Here is a 23,356-nt window from a genome sequence, read left to right as displayed (position 1 = left end):
TTAGATACAGCCGCGGTCTGCCACATGTAACCGTCCCACTGCCAAGCCGGAACGAACGCTGCCAGTTCACTTTGAGGCCCGTGACGCACAACGTCGGCAACTTCCTGGAAATGCTCAAACAGGAAGACCGCGGAATCGACCGGGCGGCCATTCTCAACATGGAAGGCGTCCGGATAGCAGCGTCCTGCTCGATCGAAACCCTGATGGACGACGAGTTTTGGTGAGTGTTTTTTTTATTTCCTTTATTTTGGGTTTTATTTGGGTTTCGGGATTTGCTAGAGGGTGACAAAAGGTGGATATTATCCTCCAAATTAAAGCTAAGAAACTAAAGTAAGCAAATCTCAGAAATAGAGAAGATGAAAATGGATAATGACTAGAACTGACTTAACTTTCTGATTATTCTGACTGTTTTTTTTTTCAAACACTTGTACACATGTATTATATTCAAGTACATTCAGACAGTTTTTTTGGGAACCTGAAGAAAGTACGAAAAAAAATTAAGTCAAAAGCATTCGTGTTTCAAATCATCCAGACACAAAACTCGCTCCTAATTTCGCACCTCTAGAAGACTTCTTGCTCAACTTCTGCTTCGATAAAAGGGCAAAAACTGCAGTTGATCTTGTTTACACCTTGTTTTCACCGCATCTGGAACAACGAGAATGCTCAATAACCGAGTGTCTGATTCTGCTTCTACCTATAGTTGAAGGCAACGTGAAAAAAAAACGGCCGGAAGCTTTTCATTTTTCCTTCTGAATACAGCCCGTTCCCCTCTATGAAAATTCTCTCACCGTTCAGTCGTTGTAGTGCGAAACAGTTTTGCTACGTGACTAGAATGTTGATTCCGACTTGATTTCAATGTTTTTAACATTTGTGCTTTGTTGTTTAGTTTTTTTCTCCTACTTTTGAATCTGAGGAATTTTCATGTCTTAGACCCTTAATCTAATCCTCGTGAAAAGACGCTTTTAGCTTTATGGTGCAGCGAAAATGTTTTTTTGAAAACGCGATTTTTGTGGAACAAGAGTTTTTCAACCATTTTTAACATTTTTGAAATGAATAAAATGCATTGCTCTTTTTATGTTAGCAATCTTAACACAAATTTTAAGATTGAAATAACATGTACAAAACCGCTCTCCGTGTAAAGAAAATTTAATGAAGTTCGAATCGAAATCAACTTGAGCACTTTTTCTTTTTTTTTCATTATGATAATATTAATAAGATTGATTAAGAAATAAGAACCAACATTTTCAGTCTTCCCTTGAAGCTTGATATTCTTGTATGGAATTTTATTTCTATTTGTTTATAAATTTAAATAATTGATTTTGCAAACCATATTTCATGTTGGCTTCCTTTTCAAAATAGGAGTCTGGTTACGAAATTTTAATTGAATGTTTGTGTATTCATATTCCAAACATCGGATATAATTGCCGATCTCAAGTAGGGGAAAGTGAAGACATTTGATCCCTGGGCTGACTCGATTACTCAGCCATATTTCGTAATCTCTCTTCAAAGATCTAATATTCTAGAAACATGGTCAAAGTTATTTGGCAAAACAACTGCCTGAAAAAAAAATTAAACAAAATCGTCTTTTTCTTTTGTTTAATTTTGGTGAGAAATTAAATAAAATATCATCATTTCAAACGTTAATTAAATGAATCAATTAAAACGAAAATATTTATTCCAAAATGTCATTTTGATAGAGAATGATATGACAAAACGAAGCGCTATTTTTATGTGTTTCGGACTATATACTTATGTTTATTCATTTAATGTTAATTTAACAATGCATTTTGCTCAATAACAACGTTTTCAAAGATTTATTTCGTCTGAAAAAATGAAACAAATTTTTTTTTGATGTCTTGGACCACATAATTAGCAGTAAAGGTTTTAGAACTTTCTTTTCATCTATTTCGAAGTTTTAATGGATTTGCATGAAATTCGTCATACATGTAAATTTTGACAAAACGATTTATTGGGTTTGATGACTCTACTCAAAACGAGAAATTTCTTGACAATATCAATGTAATACACGGCAAAATCACAGCAAATTTAGAGAAAAGTTAATTAAATTTTATAAAATAGTCAGTTTTGACATAAAATGATAACTTATTTAACTGAATCTCCTGCTGCTCTTCAATTGAAAGAGGGAGGAGGGTGGTATTCAAAACATACTCAATTTTAAACTGATGTTCATCAAAACTGAAAGTGAGTGCAATTTATCATTACAAGAAATGATAAATTTCACTCAAGGACATAAAAAGTATTTTCCATCACATCTAGAATGTGTACATTATTTCAACAAGACCAGATGATTTGAACACAATCATGTATTCATTTTCAATCATTTCTGCCAAATTTTAGATGTATTGAACTAATATCTGTTCTGCACAATGACTTTTTGTGAAAAAGTCAGTTTTTCTTGATAATTTTCTTATGCGAGTTCTAGCAAGCCACTGCTAATATAAAACTATAATTTTGTGATAGATGGTGGTTGATATTATTGGTGTTTTAGATAAGCGTTCAAAACAAACCGAAAATTTTTCAAACAAAATATTTTCTTTTTGAGATAGCCTTGTTCATTTGATGTTAAAAATGTTATTATCGCAAGAATGGGAGCAAAGTGATTCAAATATTGATGCACTGGGGTACTTCATCGAATAAAATATCTTTGCTTGTGCACAAATTGGTATGGAGAAAACTTGAATTAAAAATATTTTATCAATTCAAATTTGTTGCAAACATCTGTAATTAACTTGACCACAATATATCCAATTTGTATATTTATTACATCAAAAGAAAAAAAATGAAATGCGCTAACTTTTCAAAAAAAAAGTTTTTGTGAAAAATGTTTTTTTCTGATTTACTGCAAATCTTAAACTTTCAACTTGTAAGTACAATTTATGTACAAATTGGTGGTTTATGTTTTTTTTTTATTTTTTCGGTTTGTTTTGAACGATTATTTAAAACAGATCCATATACAATGCGTATAATATCAACCTTCATGCATCATAAAATTATCGTTTTATATCAACAGGGGCTCGCTAGAACTCTCACAGGAAAATTTTTAAGAAAAATGTACCTTTTTTTACAAAAACTTATTGCGCAGAACAGAGATTCGGCAGAAATATTTGAAAATGCATGAGGAACATTCCATATGAGTCCGGTTTTGATCTCTGAAAAAAGCCGAAAAGTGAACTATTCTAATGTGTATAGATAGTACTTCAGATAAGAAACGGTTCCCATATTTTTGAAACCTGCAAGTAATCGAAAACATCTAAAAGATTACCGTCCATGAATTGACAAGTTTTTCTTTAAATCTTTGTATGAACGATCTTTTCAGTAGAACGTAGACTGAGTCGATTTGGGGTCATTTTTAAATTTTTCAAAACCTGGGGTCTAAAAAGCTTCGTTTTGGTTCAAAACTCATCCACGATTTTTGCAGAATTTTTAGGTAACGTTTACATGAGTAAATTTTAACTTTAAGATTTGTATGTGAAAATTAAATATTGTGTTCTGAAAAACGAACATCATTTTTGTTTCTTCTGTGGAACCGAGCCTGCTAATGGTTTGTGTGCCAATTGATTTATGTAAATTCTCTAAAGGAAATTTTCCGCTGAATAGCTTTCTTCAAGATCGTAACTTCGTATTGGCCAATAATTAGGCAGAAAAGTTATTAGGTGTTGAATGGGGGGCATGGATTTTGGCATTGAAAAACAATAAGTTCAATTGACAACATTGCCTCGCGAAGTATTGCTTAGAAAGTAGTCATTCCTATATATTTAAAAATTGAGTTCTATCTGTATGTCTTTCTGTCTGTTGCTCGGGGCCGGATAAAGTCATCGGGTGCGGGGGCAATTTTTTGAGGGCCCCTAAGAATCATTTTTTTAAAACATGTCAACTAATCGAAATTGAAAACTCTTATAAGAGCTGTTAATTTCGAAACTCGATTCGTGTTTATTTAATAACCTAATGAGCAACACAAATTTTCTAGTTATGAAAAATCAAAGGTAGGTATAAAAATATTTTTATTGCATCGTTTCATCAAAAGTAGGATATATAATTGCCTTATATCGATTGCGAAGTAACATTAAGATTACAGACTACGAATCAAAAAATTTAAAAAAAAACAAAAGAAGTAATTCAAATACTATGGAGATACGCATATAAGAATTCAAGAGTATACCTAATTCGAACCTTTGAAAATAGATTTTATTCAGGACCACAAATCAGTGTATCAAATGAAAACAAAATCTTCAAATCAATATTTGTGAACCAGATTATAAATGCAATTCATATAACAAACTTTAGAATCAAAGTTGCAATCAGAGCCAAAGTAAGATTTACTAAATTTTTTATTCAAAATAAAGGGGATAGTGGGGTATCATAAGCCACTTTTTTATTTACTCTATAGCATCTTTACTATAAAAGTTAAAATGAAAAAAATAAATGTTCTGACTTTTTCAAAAAAAAAGGAATATTTTTGGATTTAAAAAACGGTTGGAAATTGTGGGCTACCAAATCCAAATTGACCATATAACATGCAAAGTTCATGAGTTGACCCAAAACTGTAATTTCATAGTAATCAATTTCGTTTTTTTAAGCAAATCCAAATGATGAAATAAAAAGAGAGTGTGTTGTGTTGTGTATGATCGAAAAAATTCAAAAACCTGGTTCGTGAACGTTTTGGCTAAATTCTATATATAAGATTTATGTTCGTCTATGTTGCATTCAATAAAATTGACAGAATGTTCTTCATAACTCTTCATCTGGCGTAAGAAAAGTTTGCAGATAAGATAAATGTATTTTAAGTTACAAATGTGTATAAAAACCTCAAAATTAGGGTGGCCCATGATTCCCCAAAAGAGATGATTTGCAAATTGGTTGCCTTTGAGTGACTTATTGGTTATTCATGAAAAATTACTTTTCCATGTGAGAAGAGAAGAGAAGAGAAAGAGAAAACTTAGACAATAAGCATACATATGAGCACATTTTTGTTTTGATCTTTAGTTTTCCCAACGATGCAATTTTTTGGTCCTTGTTTAGTTATGTAAATAATTTTTTTAGTTGGTTACATAAAAGAAGCGTATGAAGCGTTCTTAAGTCAAGAACATATTGAAATATATGCTTGCTTACGCAAAGCGACGACGATGATAGTTGAATTGAGATTTTTATCCCAACACACAGCTGGGATTTTTTTTTTGTCCACGTTACCCCACTCTCGCCTTTATAAATATATTATTTTCTCTTAACAATTAAATAAAGAACATATTTTAGGAAATTTAGTAACATATTTTAGGAATCAAGCGTTATATTTTGAATATGATAAACTTTTCCACATTTAAATAAAAAACGTAATGGCTTTTAACTTTCGGTTAGGATTACTTTACTGAGCTTTGTCAAAATTTCAATTACAGTAATACCTCGATATAAAGCAACCTCTTTTTAAAGCAACCTCGATATAACGTAATCCAATATAAAGCAACTTTTGCTTCTATATTACGTAACTTTTAAAAATGTTTGTAATTTGAATAAATATGTTTAATTTCAATACTCTTTTGTCATAAAAATATAATAATGTTGTTTATGAGCCATGCGGTAAATTCTCAGAGGCATAAAGAGCGAATGAGCGCAAGCTTTGAAAATGTAACTCCAGTACTTTCAGTATTGTGATAGTCGCTTTTGTGCTTTTGAAAATCCAGCCTAAAGCATGTATCTCCATTTCAAAACATAATGACTATATTTGCACCTACAGATAAGTTGCTTAAGCTGAAGTGAGGTTAGGGCATGGTAGTCTTTTATTCAAATAAGTTTTTATGATTGCTGACAGTTGATCAATCACTGTACAGACTTCTGTACCATCGCGAATGCACGGATTTTATCACTTGCTATGAAAATAACAAAGAAACATTTCTGATGTTTCTGAGCCGTTTTGAAAATACACTCTCTTTGGGATTTTTGTTTGGTCTGCCATGTAGCAATATGGATGGTAGTTCCAAACTTCCATTGATGATGATAGGGAAATCCGCGAAACCTCGAGATGAGTGAAATTCAAGGTCGAGGTGGAGAGTTTGACGAAAACATTAAAAAATAAATAAACATTAAGGATGCAATCTATTGGGTTGCACAATAATAGGATTCAGTTTCCGCAGAAGCTATCCGGAAGTCTTGGAACTTGTTGTATAACCTTTCTGAAATTGAGAACGAGTTACCACTGTCTGTGCTCAGAGAAAGGTGGAATGGAATTGCAGCGAAACTTGCTCAGACGGAAGAGATCGACGAAGAAGATGCTGAATACGCGACGTTAAATGATGACGAAATCGTTTCAAGTATCCTAATCATCCAGATGAGGATAACAATCAACTTTTTCACATTTTCGATCACTATCGATGCTCCGAAGGACCATTTTAAGTAGTGTTTCGATATAACGTAACTTCGATATAAAGCAACGAAAAAAAAATGTCGTTGTTTTATATCGAGGTATTACTGTAATAACAATAATTTTCACTTCTTGAAATATCATTTGCAGTACAGAATAGGTGGAATAGAGAAAAAAAATCTCCCGTTTTCATTAAGCACAAGTTTGTCGCATTAAGAACAAAGATATATCGCTTTTACTTTAAGCTTTTACATTATTTGTGGGAATTTTATAAACATGCATTTTATGGTTGAATTCATGTTTACTCAAATTAATCAAAAGTCTTTATAATAAACATTCCACATTTTATATCCAGGGCGAGATTCGGGTATTATTGAAATAAAAAAACGGGCTATCTAGAATATTTTTTTTCAATCATTCATCACCCTTTTCTCCGAAAATCAGTTTTAAAAAAATCAACATCAAAAAAACTCTTGTAGTTGCTGAAATTAGACCTATCCGCCATACTGAGTTTCCCTATAAATTTTTCAAACCAGTTGAAGTCTTCGATTTGATATTTGAATATATGTAAGCTTTTCTAACTGATTTAACCGAAGTTCTATATTTTGATTTAGAGGTACTTTTACTTTGAAATTATCCTCTCCGAAGTAAACATCCTGAATTCAGGATATAGTTATCCATACGACCAATTTAAAATTATATTCATCATGAAAATCTACTCATACTCGAAGCAAAAATTTTTTGAGTGATTTTATAAACATGAATATTTCTATGTTTTTAATCTTATCTTCTTCCAGGTTTTACAATAGGAGTTCAATTAATTGAGATTTTCAATTCTTGTGTTGTTTTTTTGAGTTTCATGGTTTTTCTGAAAAATAGAAATCTCGAAATCTCGAAATCAATTTAACTCTCCATTTTACTCTCAAACTCTTATACTGTACCCGATCAGGAGAGCATATCAAAATAAGAACTTAAACATATCTCAACGAGATATTTATATTTTTTCAGTAAGAATATTGTTCTCGTAATTTTCGATTCTTAGTTTCCTGAATCTTGGTTATTTTTCATTTTGATTGGCATAGTTGAATAGGATTGAACTCACTTTCAACGATAAAGAATTTGTTTCAAATTGTTATAATATATTATAACCGGATCTTATTTTGATATGCATATAACTTTCCATGAAACACAGACATCGAAGTCAATAACCCAAACCGTACTTCAATGAATTTCGCTCAGCAGATCCCGATCAGGAGGGAAAAACTAAATTATATCAAATTGAGTTATTTTGATACTAATTTTTTCTTATCTAAATGAGTTATTATTCAGTACTCGTAGGATGTTAAAATATCTCAAATTATATCAAAAAACCTATGCAATCATAGCAAAATTATATCAATTTTAGATATGCTTCTTTCAAGATTATATCTCATTCAGATAGCATAGTTTGATATTGGACAGAACAAAACCTATCAAAATTGTAACTTATCAAGATATGAGTGCTTCGAGATAAATTTCTAGTGAAATGTCAATAAATCCCATTATATGCTCAAACCATGCTCCATTTTTGGTTTCCTTAAAAATTGGACTCAATTTATTGGAACTGTTGAGCGAAAATCATTAATGCACGGTTTGGGCCGTTGACTTCGATGTCCGTGTTTCAGAAAAAGTTGCACGTTTATCAAAATATGATATAATCATTTTATTTTAGGACAATCCGAAAAAAAATCTTTATCATTGAAAAAGAGCTCAACTCCATTCAAGTCTGTCAATCAGAATAAAATATAATTCAGATTGGAGAAAATTAAAATCGAAAATTTCGAGCACTTAATTATAACTAAATCAGATGTAAATATCTTGGTGAGATACGTTTGAGTTATTATTTTGATATGCTCTCCTGATCGGGATTCATAAAATTGAATCAAATTTTTGGGACACCAAAAATGGAGCATGATTTTAGCAAATAGTGTGGGCTACTGACATTCCACTAGAAATTTTTCTCGAAGCATTCATATCTTGATAAGTTATAATTTTGATAGGATTTGTTCTGCCTAATATCAAACTATACTATCTGAACCAGATATAATATTGATAGGCGCATATTAAAAACTGATATAATCCTACGAGTACTGAATTATAACTCATTAAGATAGAAAAAAAAATAAATATCAAAATATCTCATCTTGATATAATTTTGTTTTTCTCACCTGATCGGGATGCTTGATCGGTTCTTAAATTATGCAAAAATTTGTCTTTTGTTTGGGAGACACCCTTCCCCTTTCCAATGAGAGGGAGGTGTCTCAAACCATTATAGGAACCTTTGCCGGCCTCAAAAGTATCCACCTGCTAAGTTTCAAACAAATTGGTTCAGTGGTTTTTGAGTCTATAGGGAACAGATAGACGGATAGAGAGAAGTCCATTTTTAGAATATACATAGATTACTATCTGGATAAGAACTACCTTTATATGTAGATATTGTCAAATTAAATGTCGATAAACTTAGTGTCCACGGAAGAGGATTGAATGCCATACTAGCTCGAAACGTATGGACAACTGGTAAAAAAGTTTTAATCATTCCTAAAATCTCCGTTAAAAGTCGATTAATTTATTTAAATTCTATCACTTCGATGAACAGAAAGTCCGAACTATAGAAAAGTAAATGAAAGGAAATGTAAAAAAAACTAGGACATGATTACAAATGCGATATTGACAATAAAACATTTTCTGCTTTTTTATAGTTGACTAGCTGACCCGGTGTGCTTTGCTACACCTTTCAAAATCGAATGATATTTTCAGAATTCAGAATTGTTTTATTGGCATTATTTTAATTCAAAATATAATATAATTCATAAGCAACCGCTATAAAATGAGAGCTGCAGCTGGAGTTTCGGATTGCTACACAAAAATAACTTAAACTAATATTCTGAATCTTGATTTCTGTTAAAGATCTGATCATTTTAATCTGTTTCTTTAAGCTCCGCTTTAAAAAAGGAGGGTTAAAAACAAATTGTACGCAAACAATCCAACTAATAGAATATGGTTGTTTTTGCTTGATATGTTCAGAATTTATGCTTAAAAAACTGATAAGAGAGGTATTGAAGTACCATCCCATGCCAAAATGGGTTTTATTTGCGATGTAAATTCTTGAGTTATGCATAAACTTGAAAGGAAGTACCAACCCCCTTCCATTCGCCCCATTGAATGGAGGGGTGAGAACTTAATATTCATAAAAGTATTTTTTGTACTCAAAAAATTTTTGATACCAAGTTTTATTTCATTTGCTCTATTAATTCTCAAGTTATGCAAAAAAAATTCTAGTAGCCCCCCTTTCCCCTTTATATCTTTCCGCTGAATAAAGCTGGGGCTTAAATTTATTATAGAAATATTTCTCGTATCCAAATACCCTCACATGTCAAATATCGTTCCATGCCAAATTTGGTTATCTTTGCTGTTGTAGTTCTTGAGTTATGCAATAAAAATTGTATGGAACTTCCCTCCCTCTTTCCTTTCTCCCCGCTGGAAGAAGGAAGGGGTCTCAAACAATCATTAGAACATGTCAATTTCCCAAATATCCGCCCATGCCAAATTTGGTTCCATTTGCTTGATTAGTATTTGAGTTATGTAAAAATTAAAAAGAAGGCCCCACCCCCCTTTATATCTCCCTACTGGAAAGAGGGAGGGGTTTCAAATAATCATTGAAATATTTTTCGCATCAAAACACCTTCCCATGCCAAATTTGAATAATCTTGAATAATTTTCGAGTTATATGAAAAATTGTAAGGTAGCCCCTCTCCCCCCTTTCTATCACCCCACTGAGAGGAGGGAGGGTTACCTAATATTTATTGAAATATTCTCCGTTCCCAAATACCACCCCATGCCAAATTTGATACCATTTGCTTGATTGGTTCTCGAGTTATGCAAAAAATTGTCTTTTGTTTGAGAGGCCCCTCCCCCCTTCCTGTTAGGGGGAGGGGTCCCAAACTATAATAGGAACCTTCCCCTGCCTCCAATACCCCCACCTGCCAAGTTTCATGTAAATCGGTTCAGTAGTTTCTGAGTCTATAGGGAACAGACAGAAAGACAGACAGACAGACAGACAGACAGACAGAAATTCATTTTTATATACAGGGTGACAAAAAAGTCCGGTCACATAGCAAAACCTCAATATCTCAAAGAATAAGAAGAAAATCTGAATCTGGCTTTCATAGCATTATTCAGTAACTCATAAAGATACTTCACAGACGATATCTCGGAATTACACCACCTTTATCTGATCGAACCAGCTTCAGACGTCTCGGAAAGTCGTCGCAAGCGGCGCGCACCTGCTCCATCGGCATCTCGTCCCAGATTTTCGCGATAACTCGCTTGAATTGCTCCAAATTTGCTATTTTATAGTCGTTCAGCTACGACATCATGTATCCCCACATGAAATAATCCAGTGGATTCAGATCCAGAGACGACGGAGGCCATTCATACTTCGAAATGAAATCGATCAAGTTTTCCTCACACCACGCCTGACCAACCTTTGCGGTTTGAGATGCTACGCCATCTGTCAGGGAGCAAGACTGACGTCTTATTTTGGAACCGGGAAACGTTCAGCTTGTCCGCAGGAGCTTGCTGGAGGCTCACACTCCAAATTCGATCATTTTGGCGATTGACTGATTGCTCCAAAACGAACAGCTTCTCGTTCGAAAAAATAAGCTCGTCATCTGCGCGCCAAATCGAGCAGCGATAACAGCTGCCCTTAACTCTGCCATGGCTTACAACTCGATGTAAACAAATTGTACAGAAACGAAACTCTGCCACTTGAGGCAGCAGAGTTAGCCCTTTCATTTGACATATAGAAGGTATCAGAGAGATGCAACGTGTAAGCTACAGGCAACCCCAAAAAAGTGTGACCGGACTTTTTTGTCACCCTGTATATACTAGCTGACCCGGTGTGCTTTGCTACACCTTTCAACAACAAATGATATTTTCAGAAACTATTCAAATTTTTATTGTTTTGTTAGCATTATTTTGAATTAAATTATAACATAATGCATTTAAGCAACCGCTATAAAATGAGAGCTGCAGTTGGAGTTTCGAATTGCAACACAAAGATGAACTTAAATTATTTTTCTGAATCTTCATCTATAAATTTGTGTTAAAGATCTAATAATTTTAATCTGATTCTTTAAGCTTCGCCCTGAAAAAGGAGGGTATCAAATTATTCGTACGTAAACAATCTAACGTATAAAATATGGTTGTTTTTGCTTGATATGTCCTGGATTTATGCTAAAAAACTGATAAAGGAGCCCCCCTGTCCTTCCCATCACCCCCAGCTGAATGGAGGTCGTGGTCTTTAATAATCATACCGACTTTTTTCGTACCCAAAAATCCTCTTATATCAAATATAGTTCCACTGGTTGATAAGTTTTTGAGCTTCACAACAAAATTTATATGGAGCCCCCTCCTTTTTTCCCTCCCTACACTGTAAAGCATAAGGGTCTAAAACAGTCGTAGAAACGTATCTCATAACCAAATACCTTCCCATGCAATATTCGGTTCCATTTTTTGGCTTCGTTAGCATAAATTGAGAACTTATGCTAACAACATTGTATTGGGCTCACCTCTCTCCTCCTATGTACCTAATCACTGAAAGGAGGGTGGTGTTTCAGATAAGGGGCCGTTCAAATATTACGTAACGCAATTTTCGATCATTTTCAACACCCCATCTCCCCTACGTAACACATTCGTTTCAGATTTTCTATCCAAAATCTACTGACCGAAACAAACTGCTATAACACCACCCCCTAAACGCGTTACGTAATCATACCAAAAAAATGATATTCCATGTTAAGTTTTGTCCATTTATCGGATTTTGTAAAAAAAAAGTTAAATGTAAGCTTTCCTCTGCCCTTCCTATATTCCCAATCCTATCCTCCTACTGTAAGAGAGGAATTGTTTCACATAGAAAAATTTCTCGTATTGAAATACAACCAATGTCAAATTTGGTTTTATTTGTGTACTAAATTCTTGAGTTATGCATAAACTTGAAAGGAAGTACCATCCCCCCTTCCGTTATTCCCATTGAATAGAGGGGTCAGAACTTAATATTCATAAAAGTATTTTTTGTACTTTTTGATGCAAATTTGGTTTCATTTGCTCGATTAATTTTCGAGTTATGCAAAAAATGTTTATGGAAGCCTCCCTTTTCCACTTTATCTCTTTCCGCTGAAAAATGTGGGGCTTGGACAGCACACCGGGCAGAAACATTACTCGTATCCAAATACCCTCACATGTCAAATATGGTTCAATTTGCTCGATCAACTCTCCAGTTATACTGGAAAACTGTAATATAGACCTCTCCTTCCCCTATTCATCCACATCTTTGAAGGAGTGAGGGATTCCAAATATTCATAGAAGCATTTCTCGTACCCAAATATCGTTCCATGCCAAATTTCGTTCCATTTGCTGTTGTAGTTCTTGAGTTATGCAGTCAAAATTGTATGAAACTCCCCTCCTTCTTTCCTTTCTCCCCGCTGGAAGAAGGAAGGGGTCTCAAACAATCATTAGAACATGTCACGTTCCCAAATACCCACCCATGCCAAATTTGGTTCCATTTGCTTAATTAGTTTTTGAGTTATGTAATAAATTATAAAAGAGGCCCCCTTCCCCCTTTATATCTCCCTACTGGAAAGAGGGAGGAGTCTCAAATAATCATAGAAATATTTTTCGTATCCAAATACCCTCCCAGGCCAAATTTGGTTCCATTTGCTTTAATAGTTTTTGAGCTATGTAAAAAAATATGAAAGAGGTCCCTCCCCCTTTATATTGGAAAGAGAGAGGGGTCTCAAATAATCATTGAAATATTTTTCGTATCCAAATACCTTCCCGTGCCAAATTTGGTTCCAATATCTTGATTAGTTTTCGAGTTATATGAAAAATTGTAAGGTAGCCCCCCTTCCCCCTTCCTATCACCCCACTGAGAGGAGGGAGGGGTACCTAATATTCATAGAAATATTCCCCGTCCCCAAATACCATCCCATGCCAAATAAGATACCATTTGCTTGATTGGTTCTCGAGTTATGCAAAAAATAGTCTATTGTTTGGGAGGCCCCTCCCCCCCTTTCTGTTAGGGGGAGGAGTCTCATACTAAAATAGGAACCTTCCCCGGCCTCCAATACTCCCACCTGCCAAGTTTCACGCAAATCGATTCAGTGGTTTCTGAGTCTATAGGGAACAGACAGACAGACAGACAGACAGACAGAAATTCATTTTTATATATATAGATATATATATATATAGATAAGCGACAAAAAAAATGAGAAATGGACGTCAATTTCAACATGGTAAGACCAAATTTACCGGGTCTGTTTGTAGTCTTATATACTTTTACAAAACAGACAATATTGCTGAAAAACAGTCAACTTACCTTTTCTCAAGTCTACTTAAATTTAAAAAAAAAATTTCGTTCCACAAAAATATCGTCTTTATATTTGGAACATAGTAGCTTGATATTGAAACGGTGAGCTGTTAAATTTTTCAAACAAATATCATGAAAACAATAAAAAAAAAACCTCCATTCTCCTCACCTTATTAAAGAAATCCTAATTTATTTTTTTATTTAAAAAATAATTCAAAAGAATATGGAAATCGAAATTGTGATGTTAAACCTATTCCAAATTTTTTACAATTCAGTTTTTCCATTTCAAATATTATGTCCTCATCTAAAAATAAAAAAAACGTCAAAATAAAACTTCTATTTTTGTTTTGAATTTCATTCTGAATTTTGATTTTCAATCCATAACCTAGCTTTAAATCTGATTTAAAAACTCTAATTCAATTTTAGGCATTTGAAATATAATTTATTTTAAATTAATATTATATTCAAAATCATTGAATTTTCTATCTCTCTTTTATCTTTATTTATTTATTCAACCTGTTCAAATCCCTTCTTTAAATTTACTAAATCTATTCAAAAATATTCTGAAAAAAATTTTTTTTTTTGAATTTTGTTTCATGGTTCTGAAATTTGCATCACAATACATTCCTATGTTTTTTTTTTTTAAATTCCAGGCTATTAATAAGAACATTCTAGATTTATAATTTAAGAATCATCGATTAGTCATATCGAAGTGATCATTCAAAGTTTTACCTTCGGAAAACTTGAAACTTGAAATTTGATCAAAAAGTTGGTTTAAATTCACTGGAAATCTTTGTTCGAATTTAAAAAATTTTAAAAACCTTTTAAAACTTCTATTCTGAATATATGGGAGAGTGGGGAATCATGGGCCACTTTTTTTCGTTGTTCCATAACTTCTTTGTTATAAAAGATAAAATGAAAATAAAAAATGGTATGGTTTTCTACATTTTCAAGGTATCATAAGGTATTTTTTTTTAAATTTTTAATAAGTTATTTTCCCCAAATTCTGACTGTTTGAAAAAAAGTTATATTTTTTGGATTTTGAAAAATGGTGGGGAATCGTGGGCCACCAAATCCAAATTGACCAAATAACATGCAAAGTTTATGAGTTGACCCAAAACTGTAATTTCCTAATTCATTTCGTTATTTTAAAGCAATTTCAGATGATGAAATAAAAAAGAGAGCTGTGTATGATCGCATAGATTCCAAAAAAATGGATCACGAACGTTTTGGCAAAATTTCTTATATAGGATGGACAAAATATGTTTCATAACTCTTCATTTGGCATAAGAAAACTTTACAGATAGGAAAAACGTATTTTAAGCTCTGAATGTGTATAAAAACATATAAATATAGGTGATTCAAGATGTGCGGCCCACGATTCCCCACAAGCTATGATTTGCAAATTGGTTGCGTTTGTGTGACTTATTGATGTTTCATCAAAAATTCCTTTTGCACGTGAAAGATCATGACAAAACTAAGATCATAAGCATATGAGCATATTTTTGTTATGCACTTTAGGATCCCCATCGATGAAATTAGTGGGTGTTTTTTTAATTATGTAAGTAAATTTTTCTAACCTTTTTTAGCTTGATAAATAAAATAAGCATATGATGCGTATTTCAGTCAGAGACATATAGGAATATAGGCTCACGCAAAGCGACGACGATGACAGTTGGTTTGAGATTTTTATCTCAACACACATCTGAGATATTGAAAGTGGCCCACGTTTCCCCATGGCCCACGATACCCCACTCTCCCCTACTTAATTCAAAACTTTGTACACACACCGTTAATTTAAAAAATTAAATAGCTTAAATTTATTTTCGTACATATACAACGCATCGAAAAAAATTTCGAATATTCAAGTTACAAAGCTAGATGATATTTTATTCTGAAAAAAAAATTCAACTATACATTACGATTTGTTAGTGTTTTTTTAATTTTTCAATTAAAAAAAAAATCGAATAAATTTAACAGAATTTATTTAGAATTCACTTTTTCCCGGTTCCGAATATCTTGTTTTAAAAGTTTTCCCGATTCTTTTATTTTATTTGAGTTTTTTTTTTTTTACTTTCATATGAGGAAAACCTATTTTTGTTTATTGTTTTAAATGATGGATTTTTGTTATATAATTTTTTTGGGCTTGAAATATTTTATACTTGCATCATGACTAAAGGTTAGATTTGTCCAAAATTTCAGCTACGATATTTGTGACCAGAACATTATTTTGAAAGCGTTCAATTTGAAATATGTTCTTCATTCCCAATCAATGATTTCTTAAATCAAGATTGCACAATTTAGATTATCGTGAATGTTAATTGCTCTTTTTTTTTTTAATACAAAATCAGTATTAAAGAATTTGGTGTTTTTTTTAATATTCAGCTTTTTTAATCTCATGTCGATTTTTGTTATTTTCTTTACACAAGGTCTCAAATTATTTTTACCAAAACTCACTTTCTTGTGTTTTTTTTATTATATAATGTCAAATACAAATTAAGAGTTTCATGTCAAATGACCAGTTAAAATGATTAGGTATTAGAAAAAATATCGATTTTAGGATCATGAAAGGCATTCCGAGCAATTTAATGTTAACTTTTCAAGTTTTTTTTTCTCAGAATGATGGACAACCGAGCTTAAAGTTTTTAAGACTCAAGAGTTAGTTACATTTTTAACTTTTGTTTCTTGTTCACGATTCTTCTAAGGTTAATATTAGTGGTTCTATTTTTTGTTTATTTTTATAACATTTAATTGAATGCATGAATCCAAACAACTATCATTCACACCAACTTTCACACATAAAGAGAACTTCTGTGAATGAAGATGCTTTCGTGCTCATGGCTTGTTAGTTCTGAAAAATTTGTTTTAACAAAAATATAAATTAAACAGAACCACATATTTTCCCTAACATTCCCAGTGAGGCAAATGTCTGCAACTGGCAAAAAAAGTTCCCACAACAAACGTTCCAATATTTGTCATGCAAACGCTTGAGCATGAAATGCTTGGTATACTTTTAGGCGTTTATCACACCCAGTGTATGAGTAATACATACTTTAAAAATAAAAAAAAGGTTTCGATTTATTTAATTTTGAATTGTTATAATTTTCTAAAAAAAAATTTAATTTTAATGATATTTTTTTTATTTTTTTACTTTTTTTCAATTTATTTTCTCTGGAGCTATTTATAGCCTCAGCAAAGCAAACAAGCAATCTTAATGATAACCACACAGTCGTAGGCCTTTCACTCGTTTCGACGATTGGGTAAATGTTTCGGTTCGTTGAGAAATTCAACTCTGCTATCAGCTGCTATCAGCTGCATTTGCTGCAGCTCTTGATGTTTACGGTGATGCTAGGTTGTGTTTGATTCGGTTATTTTAATATATTTACAGAGTGATCATCTGTTGTTAATTTCATTTATTTTTTTCCCTTTATAAAAGAAAATATAAATGTATATAAAGGAATTTTAATTTTATTTTTGTGCGGAAAGAACTTACAAATTAATTTTAATTTTGAAGTAGACAAACCCTAGTAATGATTAAAATCCACCTAGACCGGTTGCTTCAAGTTCGCGCAAATTTCCTACTCTTTCAAGTTGTGCCCCGATAGCCGTGATCGTCTAGTGGTTAGGACCCTACGTTGTGGCCGTAGTAACCCAGGTTCGAATCCTGGTCACGGCAATGTTCCAAATTGTAAGAGGAACATTGTCACGGAAGGGGCAGTAAACTTTTTGATTTTATTTAAGGAAATTATTTTAAAAAAATGAAATCTGCTACAATGCTACGAAACTTGACTAAAATATAAAAAAAGAAGATTTCTTAATATTCTTCAATTTATTTTCATGAAGCAAATTTTGTGACTTCAACCATAGAGCGCTGTGTTCAACCCTTCTCCTCCCATGGCGACCGTCAAAAATAATCTCGAAGCAACAGGCTGTCTGTTTGAATTCGAGGTTCTTTCGCTTGTCTTGTGGTTCACATGTCTGATTTGTCTCGTGTATAAATTTAATCACTTCAAGTAATCTGTCACACCGAAAAAGTTGATCTCTGATGATTAGACAAATTCTGCTCTACTACATGAAGGCTCAACTGGTTTTCAAGAAAAGATCATTCCTGGTGATGGGCGGGCTCCTGGAAAGCTCATTTGTAGCAAATAAATGACTGGCTTTGAACCTAAGCAGCTTAACTTGAGCCAAAGGCACAACATTTTCTCCCGAGTGATTATGTCCTTAACAGATTGCGTAGTTTGTCTTACGATAAAGAAGAAAACTTCCAACCGAAGACGAGATCCTTTTGCAAACAGGAATGATTCCGATTGTCCTATTAAGTCTCTGTTAATACTTTTCCGGGAAGAAAGGGAAAACTTTGCACATTGTCTGTGCCTGTGTTAACACCTCGGGTATGAAAGTTTTCCCCTTTCTTCTCTTTTTCCCTTTTTTAAAACATCAGATAAAAGCAGCCTTTCCGGAAAACTTTCATTCTTATATTTCAATCATCATTTGACTCACACCACACATCGACAAAGTGTCCTGAGGATTCGAGAAAGAAAAAAAAACCCTCCAGAGAAGAGTAGTGTTTAATTAAGCATTTTCCTTTTGGAAAATTTACATCGACCGTTGCTCATGTTTGGATCTGAGCATTGGAAGAAAAACGAAAAAAAAAAATCCTAAAATAAAACTCCGTGTCTGGTTCTGGAAATCTGAATGCCCTGGTCCCATTCGATTGCTCTATAAACCAGATACTAAGGTAGTCTATTTGCTTGCCGGTTTAGTTTGGTCCTCCGGATGTCGCTCTTGATTAAATTGAATTTTGTGAGAGGGTTTTCATCTCTGCTTCCGCACAGTTTATCTTGGGGACGGTTTCGGCGATTCATTTTCCATCAAGCCGGAAACTGTGGGTTAATGAATTGGAATTTATTTTCCTCAAAACCACATCAGAGAGTTGAATTTTAATTTTTTAAAAATTTCAGGGTGTATGGAAAAATAAAGTTCTGAAGAACCACACAAGTTTAAAAAAGATAGTTTTTCAAATTAAAATCCACTTTGGCCCATAGTGACCACCAGACGATACCTGTCCGAAATCGCTCGGTCCGCTTGAAGCAAAACCCCAACTGGGAAAGAGTTTTTGATGTCCAATCCTTTTCGCCATTGTTAAGTCTCAGCTATGGCGTTGTTGTCTCTGCCGGGTTTTACAAAATGGTACAGATTTTATTATAAATCCCATCACTAATTGGAAATGGCAACACTGAACGGAACAGGTTGGTTGTGAGCCTGTTTCTGTTGTTATTAAAACCAACACAGGAAAGTGATGGATTAAGTTTTCCATTGACTGTTCTGAGGAATGTGTATGAATGTTTTAATACGTGCTTCAGGTAATTGAAGTTAAATTTGAGGATTTTTCATTTATGTCATTGTGAACTTTGACTTCAGAACGGAAAGCCGAAAGATTTGAAGAAATAAATCGAAAATTGAAAACAATTTTTTTCCCATTTTAAAAGTCGAAATATTTGAAAAAAAAAATTAACAAGAGGAACAAAGAATCGGGACGATTTGTAAACTTCAATGAAGCGAAATTGCATCAAAGTACCTGGCGATCTGTTGAGACTTTATAGGGGAAAACTTTTATAAAACATTCACGTCGTCGTATCTTCAAGCCGAAGCTTTTGACCAGGTTTTGAATATTTCCCTTCTTCACTTTTTGCGCCATTTCTTCCAACATCAACCACAAGTCATAAAATAAAGTGCCGAAGCACACAACAAGAGTCAACCTACCGGCAAAAACGGTTCTTTAAACCTTATTTTGGTCCTTCCCGCGGTGTTCATTCATATTCACCAATATAAACCGGCGAAACATTTCCTGCTTGATGTGCAACGTGGGTAAACTTTTTTCCTGACTCATTGCACATCCAAAGAACTGTGAAAAAGTTTAACTACGTTCAACCATCTTGAAATGATAATTTAAGAATTGTAAATTTTTTAACTTTTGGAATTTTTTAAATTTAAAGTAAGAATTTGGTAATGGAAAAAAACTCATTCAATGCTTTTCGAATAGAAGAAAGGATGATTAGTGTAATTTGATTTGTTCTTGAAATAAAATTATAACACAGGATTATTTGAAAAAATACCGAATAAAGTATAGAGATTTTCACGCTGTGATCATCTAGTTGATGCGACCTTAAAAATTTAGGCTCGAATCCGGGTCCCAGCATATCAGAAATAGGGACAAATATTGTCCCGGAAAGCCCATTTGAGTGATAATATTTACGAAAGAGATGAACGAAAAAAAGTTTACTGCCCCATCCGTGACAATGTTTCTCTTTCTTCAGTTGGAACATTGCCGTGACCAGGATTCGAACCTGGGTTACTACGGCCACAACGTAGGGTCCTAACCACTAGACGATCACGGCTATCGGAGCTCAGCTTGGAAGAGTCGAAAATTTGTGCGAACTTCAAGCAACCGGTTTGAGTGGTTTTAATCATTTACTAATTAAAAATTGTATAAAACTAGAATTCTTTTAAATAATCTTAAATTTATTCACATTTGAAATGCTAAAAAATTATTCAAAATTTTCAAATATCCTAATCAAAGACATTGTGAACCTCATGAGCTGCAGCTTATGATGATATCAGCGTTGAAATTCGAAAATAATCGGAACATTTCCATTGGTCGAAACACCTGCGCCTATGCGGTTATTATCGAGTTTGCTTTATCACTTTTGCACTTATCACTGAGGCTATAAATACAACCATAACTTCGAAAATAAAATTAAAATAAAAATTGACAAAATTGACAAAATGGACAAAATTGTCAAAATTGGCAAAATTGACTTAATTGACAAAATTGTCAAAATCGACAAAATTGACAAAATTGTCAAAATTGTCAAAATTGTCAAAATTGTCAAAATTGTCAAAATTGTCAAAATTGTCAAAATTGTCAAAATTGTCAAAATTGTCAAAATTGTCAAAATTGTCAAAATTGTCAAAATTGTCAAAATTGTCAAAATTGTCAAAATTGTCAAAATTGTCAAAATTGTCAAAATTGTCAAAATTGTCAAAATTGTCAAAATTGTCAAAATTGTCAAAATTGTCAAAATTGTCAAAATTGTCAAAATTGTCAAAATTGTCAAAATTGTCAAAATTGTCAAAATTGTCAAAATTGTCAAAATTGTCAAAATTGTCAAAATTGTCAAAATTGTCAAAATTGTCAAAATTGTCAAAATTGTCAAAATTGTCAAAATTGTCAAAATTGTCAAAATTGTCAAAATTGTCAAAATTTTCAAAATTGTCAAAATTGTCAAAATTGTCAAAATTGTCAAAATTGTCAAAATTGTCAAAATTGTCAAAATTGTCAAAATTGTCAAAATTGTCAAAATTGTCAAAATTGTCAAAATTGTCAAAATTGTCAAAATTGTCAAAATTGTCAAAATTGTCAAAATTGTCAAAATTGTCAAAATTGTCAAAATTGTCAAAATTTTCAAAATTGTCAAAATTGTCAAAATTGTCAAAATTGTCAAAATTGTCAAAATTTTCAAAATTGTCAAAATTGTCAAAATTGTCAAAATTGTCAAAATTGTCAAAATTGTCAAAATTGTCAAAATTGTCAAAATTGTCAAAATTGTCAAAATTGTCGAAATTATCAAAATTGTCAAAATTGTCAAAATTGTCAAAATTGTCAAAATTGCCAAAATTATCAAAATTGTTAAAATTTCCAAAAATTGCCAAAAATGTCAAAATTGTCAAAATTGACAAAATTGACAAAATTGACAAAATTGACAAAATTGACAAAATTGAAAAAATTGACAAAATTGTCAAAATTGTCAAAATTGTCAAAATTTGCAAAAGTGTCAAAACTGTCAAAATTGTCAAAATTGCAAAATTGTCAAAATTGTCAAAATTTTCAAAATTTGCAAAATTGTCAAACTTTTCAGAATTGTCAAAATTGTCAAAATTTTCAAAATTGTCAAATTTGTCAAAATTGACAAAATTGACAAAATTGACAAAATTGACAAAATTGACAAAATTGACAAAATTGACAAAATTGACAAAATTGACAAAATTGACAAAATTGACAAAATTGACAAAATTGACAAAATTGACAAAATTGACAAAATTGACAAAATTGACAAAATTGACAAAATTGACAAAATTGACAAAATTGACAAAATTGACAAAATTGACAAAATTGACAAAATTGACAAAATTGACAAAATTGACAAAATTGACAAAATTGACAAAATTGACAAAATTGACAAAATTGACAAAATTGACAAAATTGACAAAATTGACAAAATTGACAAAATTGACAAAATTGACAAAATTGACAAAATTGACAAAATTGACAAAATTGACAAAATTGACAAAATTGACAAAATTGACAAAATTGACAAAATTGACAAAATTGACAAAATTGACAAAATTGACAAAATTGACAAAATTGACAAAATTGACAAAATTGACAAAATTGACAAAATTGACAAAATTGACAAAATTGACAAAATTGACAAAATTGACAAAATTGACAAAATTGACAAAATTGACAAAATTGACAAAATTGACAAAATTGACAAAATCGACAAAATTGACAAAATTGACAAAATTGACAAAATTGACAAAATTGACAAAATTGACAAAATTGTCAAAATTGTCAAAATTTTCAAAATTGTCAAAATTGACAAAATTGTCAAAATTGTCAAAATTGAAAAAATTGTCAAAATTGTCAAAATTGTCAAAATTGTCAAAATTGTCAAAATTGTCAAAATTGTCAAAATTGTCAAAATTGTCAAAATTGTCAAAATTGTCAAAATTGTCAAAATTGTCAAAATTGTCAAAATTGTCAAAATTGTCAAAATTGTCAAAATTGTCAAAATTGTCAAAATTGTCAAAATTGTCAAAATTGTCAAAATTGTCAAAATTGTCAAAATTGTCAAAATTGTCAAAATTGTCAAAATTGTCAAAATTGTCAAAATTGTCAAAATTGTCAAAATTGTCAAAATTGTCAAAATTGTCAAAATTGTCAAAATTGTCAAAATTGTCAAAATTGTCAAAATTGTCAAAATTGTCAAAATTGTCAAAATTGTCAAAATTGTCAAAATTGTCAAAATTGTCAAAATTGTCAAAATTGTCAAAATTGTCAAAGTTGTCAAAATTGTCAAAATTGTCAAAATTGTCAAAATTTGCAAAATTGTCAAAATTGTCAAAATTGTCAAAATTGTCAAAATTGTCAAAATTGTCAAAATTTTCAAAATTGTCAAAATTGTCAAAATTGTCAAAATTGTCAAAATTGTCAAAATTTTCAAAATTGTCAAAATTGTCAAAATTGTCAAAATTGTCAAAATTGTCAAAATTGTCAAAATTGTCAAAATTGTCAAAATTGTCGAAATTATCAAAATTGTCAAAATTGTAAAAATTGTCAAAATTGTCAAAATTGCCAAAATTATCAAAATTGTTAAAATTTCCAAAAATTGCCAAAAATGTCAAAATTGTCAAAATTGACAAAATTGACAAAATTGACAAAATTGACAAAATTGACAAAATTGACAAAATTGAAAAAATTGACAAAATTGTCAAAATTGTCAAAATTGTCA

General features: G+C 31.8%; 1 protein-coding gene and 2 non-coding genes across 5 annotated transcripts in view; 2 read left to right on the top strand and 1 right to left on the bottom strand.

The window, feature by feature from the left end:
* The window catches only part of LOC129757329 (calcium uniporter protein, mitochondrial), a 480,797-nt gene that overhangs the window by 421,867 nt on the left and 35,574 nt on the right, over positions 1–23,356 (top strand). For all 3 annotated transcript variants that reach the window (XM_055754517.1, XM_055754518.1, XM_055754519.1), the window contains one exon: positions 1–220. This exon is cut by the window's left edge and continues 9 nt beyond it. In XM_055754517.1, coding sequence (XP_055610492.1) covers positions 1–220 — 220 coding nt within the window. The remainder of the gene's footprint in view (positions 221–23,356) is intronic.
* On the top strand, positions 17,383–17,454 carry Trnah-gug (transfer RNA histidin (anticodon GUG)). The gene has a single exon. It is a non-coding gene; the product is annotated as a tRNA-His (tRNA).
* On the bottom strand, positions 20,108–20,179 carry Trnah-gug (transfer RNA histidin (anticodon GUG)). The gene has a single exon. It is a non-coding gene; the product is annotated as a tRNA-His (tRNA).

Source organism: Uranotaenia lowii, chromosome 3 (genome assembly GCF_029784155.1).
Source record: "Uranotaenia lowii strain MFRU-FL chromosome 3, ASM2978415v1, whole genome shotgun sequence".
NCBI classification, from domain to species: Eukaryota; Metazoa; Arthropoda; class Insecta; order Diptera; family Culicidae; genus Uranotaenia; species Uranotaenia lowii.
The sequence above is the reverse complement of the archived record's forward strand: the minus strand, read 5'-3'. Positions and strand labels throughout refer to the sequence as shown.